Source organism: Cygnus olor, chromosome 1, assembly GCF_009769625.2.
Source record: "Cygnus olor isolate bCygOlo1 chromosome 1, bCygOlo1.pri.v2, whole genome shotgun sequence".
Taxonomy (NCBI): Eukaryota; Metazoa; Chordata; class Aves; order Anseriformes; family Anatidae; genus Cygnus; species Cygnus olor.
Genome location: NC_049169.1, coordinates 152,555,754 through 152,568,342, shown reverse-complemented (window position 1 = coordinate 152,568,342; position 12,589 = coordinate 152,555,754). Strand labels below are relative to the sequence as shown.

Below are 12,589 nucleotides of genomic sequence, written 5' to 3'. Positions count from 1 at the left end.
GAATCTTGCGGAGATTCCTTTGTCCCCCATTCATTATTAACCCAATGTGGCAAAATCCTGGTCCCACTTGGAGACAACACTGCCATTTGGCAGTCACCAGAAATGACTGGCACCTCACGAAATGTAATCTCATTAAGAGCAGAACAGATTTTTCTTACCCCAGGACTCAGTGTGTGAGTTTGGTGCAAAGAGTACTCACCCACAGAAGTACTTTATATCATTGTGTAGTTGGCAGCTTTATTTGATGCAGTCCTACAAGTGGGATTAATGCATCCAGCTTGTTCTTGGCTCCTGACTGAGGCAAAGGAATAGGAGTTAGTCACCTTGGGTGGCAGTAAGCTTGGGATGGTTGAAGCTCAAATGTTCTTTGTCTTCTTTGCTAAGGTACTTAATCTTCAGGTCACTGAGCTGGCTTTCATCCATCATAGACTTGAGGGTACTCTGATCTGCTATGAAGGCTCACTGCTGCTGATTAGCAGGTCTGTCTCCCCTTCCCTTCCCTGACACTTTTATATGGAATCCCATGTCCCATCTCTTTGATGGTTCTGGGACTTTTCAGTCCTTTTCCTGAGTGGATTCAGTTCCCTAAACCACCAGAACACTGCATTTTTATTGTTGCTGCCTTTGTTGCAGTAGTTTTTTGAGAGTTATTGGGTTGACTTAGCTCATGGAGGAGTCTGGTGTACTTAGGTAGGTGTACAGAGTGAGTGACAGGCTAGAATGGGGAGAAGGGAATGGAGGAGAAAGAAAAGGTTGCAAACTATTAGGTGGGTTTATTCCATGTTGTGAAAAGGCAGACTCACCTGACACGCAACTGGGAATGATGAAAACAGAAACCATTCTGCCCTTACGTGTGCTAATGCATCTGGGGTCCTTGGTCACTTCTTAGAAGATGGGACACGTTTTGCTGATGCAGTTGGTCTTGCTCTATATTTTTGACTCCGGAAAGGAATAGTTATCTCTTGTTTTTTATTTTAAAAAAAATTATATTGCAATGTTAAGCTTTATATAATCAGTTAATTACTTGTTGGTCCACAAGTTGGAGGGTGACAAATTTGGGGTCATATGACTTGAACTGTGTATGCGTATATTTGTGTGCACATACTCATGCAAATGACTGATTAATGTTGCAGTCTTGAATTAAAAGATAATGTTGTATTAACAGATTCTTAAAGATAAGCTTTTGCTGGAGACACTGGAAAACATGAGAAGAGATGCCATGACAGTTCCCAATAGGAACTAATGAATGTTGTGAAATGATTAGACTTTGTTCATGCAGAATGAAGTCTCACTCCTCTCCTTCTGTGCCTCAAATACAGGCATACATTAGCATTTGTAATGATAATAATGATTTCTGCATTTTATTTACAAGGCATTTCTATTTCAAATCAAGAATACACATTCAAGAATACTGATTCAAACCTCAATGAAGAAATTGAGAGCCCTTTTAATAATGTAGTTCACACTGGATCAGACCCCTCTGGCTTGAAAAATTATCAGTCATTTGAATTAGAGGATAGTTTCTTAAGTACCTATTGAAAAATATTTCTGCAGATATAAAGACTCTAATGGAAATTGTTGAAGGCAAGCTAGGGTGGTGGGAAGATGATGCATAAAAGCTCAGCAAGAGAAACAAAGGAAAACTAGCTTACACAACGCAAGTGCTATATTCACTTCGCCAACCTTTTTATATAAATACCCAGGGTAAACTTTGCTACGAAAATTTGAAAATTAAGTAGCTTCATATATTATAATATGGTTTATTTAAAAAAAAGGGAGGCAAAAAAACCCATAGCTTTAAAAAAAGATATGGAATAATCCGTAAAATTAAAACAAAGTGTAGCCAAAGTGAATTTGGAAATACCTAGAAATTTGTGCTGCTGATCAGAGTAGAAATCCATACCAGAAATGTTTTAAATTTGGAAAACTTAAAAATAATTAAAAAAATAATTCAGTGAAGACCCATGCTATATTAATGCTTGAGCACAATCCAGGGTGTTTCATTTCTAAACTGCACAGTTGCCACTGTAGGTCTATGCTGTTGTTAAGTAATGAATGTTAGCTGTTTTCTTTCTCTTGACTGCATAAGGATTGGCCCATTCCCTTAAGTGCGTTTTTCTTCAACTCAAAAAATTAACTTCTGTGATTTCCACTTTAAATTACATCTAGAACTGTAACACTTAGTTATTTTCATGTTAGGGCTTAACTTTTTTTTTCCCTTCTTTAAATAAACACTCATTAACGAAAACAAATTTATTTCAAGTAATTTAAAAATGTTGCTGTGCTGAAACTAGCCTTGCTCAGGGTATGATTAGCGTGGGAAGACAGCTGCTGTCCAGAATGCTGGCTGGCTGGTAGGTCAGCTGGCGTGGGTTATTGCTCTGTGCACACATGTATGTTTTGGGAGGAGTTGCAGATCTGACGGTGGGTACAGCAACATCGATTGGGTTAGGTGTGACACAAATATGCCTGTCTTAGTGTGGTCTCCAAGCACTTTGAAATGAAAATGTTTGCCAAGCATGCAGGAGTAGTCCATACTCCTAGAGTACTGTCAAACAAGCTGTCCTCTTACAGCTTCCAAGCAGCCAGGAATGCACCTGTATTTCCTAACCTTTCTGGTGGAAAAGGAATGTACTATCTCATACCCTATTTTATAGGCGCAGAAAGTGCTTCTATATTCAGAGATCAGAGAGGAGTCTTTGACAAAGATTAAATTAAACCTATGGATCCTTAGGTTATTACCCTATGCATGGGATCATTCTTTGTGGTTCTCTCTGTTTCACAGTTAAAATCTCTCTTTTCTTGGATAATTTTGATAACTGAGATATTTTTTTTAATGGTCAACTCTTCCTGGTTATTAACGATGTCTCAAATACTTTGTCAATCCCTTTGGGAAAGACATCCAGCGCAAGCGGGAAATGGGGGAATTTTCCAAGAGATTATCGCAAAACCCGTACCAGAACACAGGAAACAAAAGGAAGAGCCCTTTATCTTCCCATCGTGTTACATGTTTGTCTCATTTGGTGGAGAAGAAGAGCAGAATTTCTGATGGACGTTTCTTTATCTGATTCTAATACAGTAGGGGGAAAAAAGTAAGGTTCTCTCTCTCTTTCCTGTAATTGCGTATTGGCTTTAGAGTGTGTGTGAGGTAAAGGCATTTAGATATGTTGTGTTTGTTATAATTATATGGGTTGGAGGAAACGATTATTCCACTTTACTCAGCACTTGTTAAACCACCTCTGGAATATTTTGTCCAGTTTTACTCCTCTCACATCTATAAGAAAAACGACAATAAACCTGAGTTTAGTGGAGAGCCATGAGGAGACTGATGAGGAGAGGCTAGGAGAACCAGGTTTATTTAAACTGGAAACAAGAAAGCTTAGGGTGAACCTAATGGCAGCCTTCTAGTATCTCTGAGGAGCTTCCTGAGGCAATGGAACTGGACTCTTCAGTGAGGTGCACAACAGCAGAGTGAGAGTCAGTGGTCATAAATTGAAGCGTGGGAGGTTCCACCTGGATATAAGGAAACAAAAATTCATTCTAAGGATAAGTACACATTGGGATGACTTGCCCAGAAAGGTTGTGGAATCTCCATCCTTGGAGATTTTCAAGACTTGATTGCACAAACCTCTGAGCAACCTGGTCTGAATCTGATGTTGAGAGTGCATGGTCGGAAGACAGAAGAGAGAGGATAGTTGCTGTTAATTCTATGTATGTTCTCCACACTAGAACTGAATCTTTGTCTCCATTTTGTGAAGCTACTGGATTATAAAATTTGTGTCAACAGATAGTGTAGTTGACTTTCTTCTCTATGCCAGATGAAGTCATGAACTTTTATTGCTTTGTCAGTAATAACTTTGTACTTCAAAATAATATGCTCTAGCAATCCTTTCTATATGTTCTAGCAATCTGTCCAACAAATGGTCACCACCAGCTCTGTGAGAGACATACTTCTCAATTCTGAATATTTTGCGATTGCATATGCTGACGATGTTGTCTGTATTTTTCCATGACCACTTTTGGGTGGAACAAAGCTCATCTTGATTTCTGAAGAAATCAAAACCTCTGACAACATCCAGCTTTGTTTTCTGCCTCAGCCTACTTGGTATACGTTTATTTGTAACTTCAAAATCCACTGGGGAGAAACGGAAACCAAAACTGAACCTAAATGTGATACCAGCACTGCCTACATTGGCATGGATCTGAATTCTGCATTGTACTTTCTATCTTAGCCATTTTGCTTTTAATTTTTATTCTTCTCTATCAGAAAAGTCAATTTTCAACTGTTAAGTAACAGGCCTGGGTACATAACCAGGGCTTTGTGGTTTTTTTTTTTTGCTTTTTTTTTCTGTAATTGATAGGAGAAAACACATTTCTAGGACAAAATGCAAATGAGACTGTTATGGGAAAAATGACCTTTTATGTAATTTAATTTGAAGTTGGTTATGTAAAGTAATTGCATGAACTTCTTTGACTCAGCTTGGGGGATACTGTGATAATATTGATTTAAGCAATCATAACATCAGGGAAATGAGAGAGAAATACTTTTTCACTGTCTTCTTTCCGATCAGTGTTCTGCTGTTTAGTAATAATAGATGCATATGATCTAGTTTTCAGTAATAGGAACAACAGTGCTTCCATTCCTTTAATTGTGGCTTAGTTTTATAGCCATTAATTGTGTTTTATGTTGACATTATATAATTCAGCTTAGTGATACCGAGAGTGCAGAAGTATATCCCAGGTTGTGGAGAGAGATCTGGGAGCTGATTTACATCTTATGGTGGAGATGAAATCTCCATACAGCCCAGGAGTCCTGTATGCAGTAAGCAGGTTAGGAAAGGGCAGTGGTAGAACTTCCCATATTGGAAGATGGGGAGCCTTTGCTCCATACTCATTTTGCTTCCAATCAAGGCAGCTCTTGGAAAAATGCCTCAGAAGTACCTTTGTAACTTTTCAGATCGGTCTTCTGCATAATGAATGTGAAAGGCTGTGTTATTATGTCTTTATTCATGGTGAATATTAATTTCTGTTTCAAGACATCCAATTGAAGTCCTGAGGGCTAGCTTGTAAGGTAAAATAATACTTGAGGTGAAACAAAGGTATCGCTATCTGGAACACTGGTGTATTTCCAGATATAGTAATGTAATAAATAATTTAAGTTCAAAACCGTTTAAAATCGTACTAAGCATAGCAAGAGCAAAAGGCAATGGAAATGAGGCTGGTGTTCAGAAAACTGCGGTAGTACTGACAACAGAATTTCTTGTGTAATAATAGCAAATTGCCATCCGTAGGAAGCAGCCTTTAATCAAATTTCTGAGGTATGTCTCCAAAGTTATGCTAAGGACATTTTCTGGTAGGATTGTATTTCACCATCAAAGAGCCGAAGACCAAAACCGAATTTTAACAGTTTGAATTATCTCCCAGACTTGGGAAAATCAATACAGCTTGCCCACATCGGACACCACAGTGATGACTGTCTTTCTACTTGCCAAGTATGTGCCACAACTAATGCAGATTGTGACAAACAGAGAAAGCGGATAAACATTTTTTTCACATCAGTGATAATGAAGAGGTGAATGTAGTTCTTGATCGGTTGTTAACCTGTTTCAAATTATTGACATCTGTTCGCTGTTTGGAGTTTGATTTTTATTGAAGATACAAGGAGAAAATAGTTTTTGCAGCACAACAAGTGCAAAAGCAGTTATTGATTTCATCCAAGATGAAGTCATGCAATGAACCCCTCACACTGGGATTTCTCTAATTTTACCTTGTTCTTGTGTCTGAGTTAATGCTACCAGTGTTTGTTGGAGCAGATGAGAACATATGGTTTTGGTCACACAGACTTTTCATGGGCATAGGCATGATGACAGAAAAGCAAAGGGGTGTGTGTGTGTGTATATATATATATATATATATATATATATAATAAAAATACCAATTTTAGAAATACAGCCTTCTGGAAAAATAATCTCAGCTTCTTCTCTGTGTGCAAACTACTGGGAAAATTGGAAAACTGGCACATCTCAGAGCCAGATAGTGGATGCTTATTGCATTGTGTAGTTGTATAGGGCTTATGTGTATGTATGTATATACATATACACACATAAATGGTACAGAAGTTCAGTGTTTTTTGACTTTCACTTTGCAATTAATTTTTCTAGTAACGGGCAAAGGAAAGATCAAGTTTGTTTCTCAAGCCAGTTCCTCAACCTTTCAGGATTTTTCTTTCTGCATGTGTGTGTTAGTGAAGACAGTTTCCATTTCAAGGCAGATAGAAAATAATAAACACTGAGCAAAGGGAGTTGCATTAATCTTTAGCCAGAATATGTTACTATGGACTAAATTAAAAATAAATAGATGCAGATTTGCTGACTCTCATTATTTCTAAATATACATTTTTTTGGCCTGTGACAGCTCCTTTGTACTGCTAACTGGAACTGTAATGAGGGTGTTTCCATCATCTTAGCTTGATTGCGTTGCCGAGGTAAACTCTAAGCAGCATCTTTACCTATCCATAATTAATGTGACCAGTCAAATGATGACAAGTCCTGTGCAGAAAACATCCTGTTTTGAAACTGCTCTTGCACTTGTTACTGTAAAGTCTGTTCTGATTGTTTTCAGAGGTCTCCATTCTGTATTTTATTGAGGATTGTGCTAGCCTTATGCTGCTGATAGATATTGTCACTCCCTAATAACCAGCACCAGGGAATGTGAGTTAACATTACTTGCAGTAGAGCTGAGGTTATGGGAGGGTAGGGATGGAGAGGGGAGTTGTCTCTGCTGCATAACTGGAAGCAAACGTGCTTCACTGGGCAGAGCTGCTTAGGCAGGTAGAGCCTTCTGAACCCCATCCCCACCTCCTTCCCCAGCCTTTAATGTGAAGTCTGTACTTGACATAGATGGTGGCATTTGCTGTGGTATCTATACATGAAGGTCTGCTGAGACAGCAGCTGCATGAAGCACTTTGAGAGCTCTGTTGTAACTGAGTTCAGCTACATCTTTCAGTCTTACCGTCATCTTTTTTTATTTTTTTTTTAACTTGAATTATTGCATTATCCTCCTCTCTGGCTTTTGAAACACCCGTGGCTTTCATCTGTGCAAAATTTATCTCCTGAGAATAGTTTGCTGCTTTTTCTCCATGACAATTCATCTCTGCACTTCTTGCCCTCTTCTGTGCCAACTTTAACTTCCCATCACCCCGTATGGGCTGGTTACTTTACTTGCCCTTTGACTTCCTCTCACATCAGTTCTGACTGCCTTTCTTCTCTGGTGACACCAATCTTGTCCACCTATTTGCCAGCTTCTCATACCAAATCTGTGTTTCACAGTCTCAGACCTAAACATGGGAAGGACAAAGTTCTGGCACTGTGCTCTCTCTTTTTATCTGGATGACCAAATTTCGACTTGACTTTCACTGTCTGCAACAAGACCAGGATAGGAAAAAAAAAAAACCCACAACCTTCCAGTCGCTTTGGTTCATACCTTTTTGTCCAAACCTTCATTAGCTCGCCTGCCTTTAAATTGCAGGCTACTTTGAGCTGTTTTCTGCTTATGAAGTGCCAAGTATGCCGTTAGTCACAAAATAATGATGACACAAATGACACTAAAGGACAATTAGTTTTATCCACATTTATTTCTGGAGTTGTCATTATCCCTTTTGCTTGGAAAATCTGTATCCTCGGTAAGGTAAGGTACTGAGAAAGAATGCTGTATATTTTGAATAAGTTCTAATGTACAGATGGATTCCTTACCAGCATGAGGCACAATATGTCAACCAGTGGCATTTCAGTAATGAAAACAAGATGCTGCAGCATCGTTCAATTTTTTTTCTTTCAGTTGTCAAATTGTTTTCAACAGAGATACCCGTGTTAGCAGTAGGGCTGACCTGTATGAAAACATACAATTTAAACTTTGAAACTCAGAGCGTCTGCTATGCTGAGCCTCATCTTAATTTAGGGGGAAAATGTAGGTTTAATCTGTAAGGACTGAATAGTGTCTTCTCTGCTAGTTGTTACTTTTTGTGTCTGTGGCTATGCTGGTCTGTGGTATCTAACGTGTGTTTTTTTAACTGATTTTTGAAAACTAGGGCACAAGTTGACAGATCTTGAAAGAAGGGAACTTCTGGCAACGGCAGCTTCTTTTATATGTGGCTGACAACTGAGGTCACAGCGATTTCTAGGACTCCAAGGTAAGTTTGTTTCTAGGAACTCAGATGTGCTGATGCGTTTTGTTAATGGCATCTTCTTATGCACGAGAGAGACACTGGTGAGAAACTGCATGGTTTCTAATATAGTTTGTTTTTTCTAAATTCAAATGAGCTGGTGCTTACATTTCCCTACTTGCACAAGTCACACACGATTATTTTTATTCTACATATTAGCAAGCTAATAGGCACAAAAATGTGTTACAAGCCAGTACAGTAATTAATGCACATCAGGAGTTTCATTAATGCAAAATGTTTGCTACATTAGTAACTAACCACAAATTGAGCATCACAAATTTCCCATGTGTCCATTTGAAGCGATCTAAGCACTTTGGGATAATATGAATATTCAGCTACAGAGCTTTAAAATATTGTGGATTCATGAGTAATTTGCTACCGTGATGAAGAAGCCTAATAATTTAGGGTCTAATTCTGAAAACACTTTCTGACTTGTAAACGCTGGAGTAGTCAGCACCTTGCTGTTGTTCCCTGCTTCTTCATTCTTTTGGTTTTTCATTCATTTGGATAGCAGCAGTTAGTACCTGTATAGTAGTGTTATTTGGCAAGCCATTGTAGTAGTGTCTGTCAAAATAGTAATTCAGTTCTTTGGCTTTTTGGAACAGTATGCTTTTCTCCTAGGATGCTTCTAGCTGTCATCGTACTCTTGCCCATCACTGTAAGCTGAAGCCTTTGTCAATGCCTTGAGACCTTCTATTACAACAATGTAATTTATTAATCTCATTTGGGTAGCTGGTGTTTCCAACAATTGCGTATAGCAAATGTGAACTTCAAAATGCTTCTTGGTTTCTTAAGTTAAATTCTTTAATATAGTTGCATGTGTATGTCTGTGAGAGATACAGACAGAGTCAGAATGCAGGACAGACATTATTCACATTCCATGCCAGTGGTTTGACAGTGTATTCTATTACTGATTTTACAGTGGTCAGGAATAAATGAAATGTGGTTTCAAGAAGTCTTTATTTTTATTTGTACCCACAAGATAAATAGTACCATATGGTGTTAAAAAAAAAAAAAAAAAGACACTTAGAGCAGCATAACAGCTTTGTAATACGTAGCATATGTAGGGCTAGGTCATTGCTTGCCTTGTGCACCTATAGGGGAAAGTTAAGCGCCTTCTTACTTCATTCCACAAGTTGTATCCTCCATAGCAAATGGCATAAGGAGAACAACAGATACGCTAAGGCCACTGTTCCTCAGCTAAAAAATGAATGAGGGAAATGAAGAGGAGCTTTGACTGTAGTTTTTACTGGTCAGCATAGGAAGTTAAGTAGTCTGTTAGTGCTATAGATGAGTAAAGGATTCATTCCTACTTAATTTTAAGTTGACTTTAATTGATTTTAATTGTTGACTGAAATAGTGATTCTCAAACCACTGTTGTGTTCCTTGCTCTGATTTGGGATTTTTTTTGCTGGTAAAATTTTCTTACTTGATAATGAGAAAAGGAGTCCAATTTTTGAAGAATCTTTTAATGTTTTATTTCTAATGCAAAATTTTTCTTTTATTACTAGGTGTCTATGTGTCTTAATAGAAAAGACACACTCAACTACTTAATCATACTGTCAAATACGTAAACAAAAGACTTCATTGAGCAATCAGACACAGCCATTCTTCTCATTTTGCGACGTATCAGGAAAACAAATACTCTCCTGCTTTGAAGACAAAGTAGTTTCCCATTGAAGTCCTTGTAACCTAACTCCCTCACATGGATTCCTCTAGCATGAACAGAGAAGACAGTAGAGTCTGACCACATGAAGTTTTTCCTTGATAAGACTAGATTAAGATCTGCTTTTTCAGGTTTCAAATGGTGGAGCTAACAAATCTTTTCAGTACAGGGGATATCACTTTCTCTTGCCATGACAGGTACCTATGTTCAGCTTGGTTTCCTCAGGATGGTCTTTTCTGTTTGTTTTGATACATGCAGATGTGGAAGGAATCCTTCAGAAGCTGAGTCTTAGAATTTTCTTGAAGTGGGGGCTGTGTGTGATTCTTAGTGGATAGGTCATTGTTTCAATCCACATACATTGTTAGGTCTACTTGTTCTAATGACAGTAAAGCTGCCTGTCTGAGGCCAAATAAGGACAAGGTAATGCGAAAAGGCTTACTGGTAAGTAACATCTGAAGAAAATAAAATCCAGTAACGATCCGCTTTCCTTCAAATCATGCAGCTCCTTCAGAGACAAGTCAAAGAAACAAAAGCAGAGTGAGGTCAAAGGATTGTGCAGTTTCCTGGACAGTACTCTCCACTCCTTAGAGCAGCTAGTGGACTCCCTCTAGAGGGGACTGAATACTGTGGAGCATGTAAGTTACTGCAGCCCCATCAAGGATCCCTCATGGCATGTCCTTAACGTAGCCAAGCTGCGTCTGACTTATTTTTGAAGGTGTTCCATGTCATGGGCATTTTTTAGGAGCAGGATTGTGGCCATAAAAAGCACATCTTTATTGGTGCGTCTGTAATCTGTTTGAAAAATCTTAATAAATAAAAAGTGTATAGTAGGAACCTGTCCTACTGGCAACAAATCAAAAAAGCCAGTTGTAACTTGGATGCAGTTCACTGTGGGAGAATTGGATGTTTGGAGTCTGTGTGAATTTTAAATCCATGTTGGAGAATGTAAGTGAATTTAGACTACGTATTCCAAATTGATCCATAACATTCTCCTGACAGTTTGGAAAACTACACAAACATGTTGATGATCATCTTCAAAGTTCAGCGCCCTGGCATTTTTTTTTCTTTTGCATACACTGAAAGCAATCATGAGGAATTTTTGTGCTAGGAATTACACTGAACATTACTATTTTGAAATCATGCATTATTTCTTCTGCACTTGGCACAGCTACCAGATAGACAGTTTTCTGCTGAATTGGAGTTATATGATTATCTTTTGGTTTTCATTTGTGGATTTTTTTTTTTCCCTTTTGGGAGCCATATGTGTAGTATGCATTCTTTTACAACTGCAGGGGTATTTAGAGTTCCCTTTTTTCCCCATGATTTATTCAGCCCAAGCTCAGGATTGTTAGTCTAGTCAGATGGATAGACAGAACCACGCTTGGCAGTCCTTCACAGAAACTCCACCTTTCGCTAGCAGGTCTACTGAGACTGTACTCAGACGAAATGGAGCTGAGCCAGATTATGGATTCACTGTCCCAGCCTGCTCCTCTGCTTCGCAAGGAATTGGACAATTCCTTGGGTGCCTTGAATCATCAAGTGTAAGGTTCTTACTAGAATGCACTCAGATTGGTGAGCTTTTGTCTCATTAAGATCAAACACCCAACTTTGTTCCACTGGTTTCAATTAGGTGTGACCTCTGTAATGGGATTCTTTGTTGGAGCAGTTTGTGTGGCATTGAGGTTAATGCAGGCCTTGAGTGAGCACCAGTTTGCCTTTCCTGTGTTGGAGTGAATGGCATTATAATTTGGGTGGAGCACCCACAGGTGAGTTTCCACTGTCTGCATTCCTATGTGCCCCTGGCCTCGCCAATGGTCTTGTAGGATTAATTTGCCAACCCTTAGCTAGAACAGCTGCTGGGGACCTGCGCGTGCTCATATTTACAGAAATTCAGACACTTACTTTTGTTATGCAATATGATATTTAGAGCATTTGTCTGTGTCCTCCCCACAGTTTAACTGCTCGTTATTTAACTGTTTTTTCTTGGGAAATGGGTTGTTGAGCATTTGGTTTTGTTTTGTATTTGGAAGATAATTAGCTAATGAAAGTGCTTGGTATTTTGTGAGCCAGATAGTGAGCCAGATACTACAAATGTGAATATTTTCACTGTGATATCCAGATAATAGGGGCACATGTTTCCTCCAGGAAACAGCTATGAATGATTGATGATTATTTCATTGTTCAGATTTCAGTTACTTTACCAAGGACTTTTTCCTACTTGTTCCATAGTCCAGTTTATTGTGAAGCTGGTGCCACCCACAGCTGCTGAACAGATTTACAGCATCTAGTAAAATCCCAAGGTCTTCTAGACAGAACTTGATCTTGTTTCAAGTGGAAACATATTTTGGCTGAAGTGGATCCAGCTTATTTTGTGTCTGTTTGATGTAGTTAGCCTTTGAGACCAAAAATGATGTTGTACAGTTGAATCTTCACATTTTGGCTTCAGACTTGTTTTCATTAGTGGGTTGGGAGGGGAATAGGAGAGTGACTCTCCAGGTGTGGCTACATCATGCTATCTCATGGGTCTACTAATGTGATGTTTATACTTCTAAACCCAATTGCCTGCAGCACTTCCTATGTGTTGCTTGTGTTGGCAGCTAAGTGTATTTTCCTAATTTTTCTATGGGTTTTACCCTTTCATCATTTATGACTTGGAAAAAAACAGTGAGGCTGCATGCCCACGTTACCTGATACTACATGCA

The 12,589-nt window shown here is 38.6% G+C and overlaps 1 protein-coding gene across 1 annotated transcript in view; it reads left to right on the top strand.

The window, feature by feature from the left end:
- Positions 1–12,589, top strand: part of PCCA (propionyl-CoA carboxylase subunit alpha) — a 284,588-nt gene that overhangs the window by 143,014 nt on the left and 128,985 nt on the right. Inside the window, 1 exon segment of the mRNA XM_040538044.1 lies at positions 8,087–8,192. Within this exon segment, the coding sequence (XP_040393978.1) occupies positions 8,087–8,192 (106 nt within the window).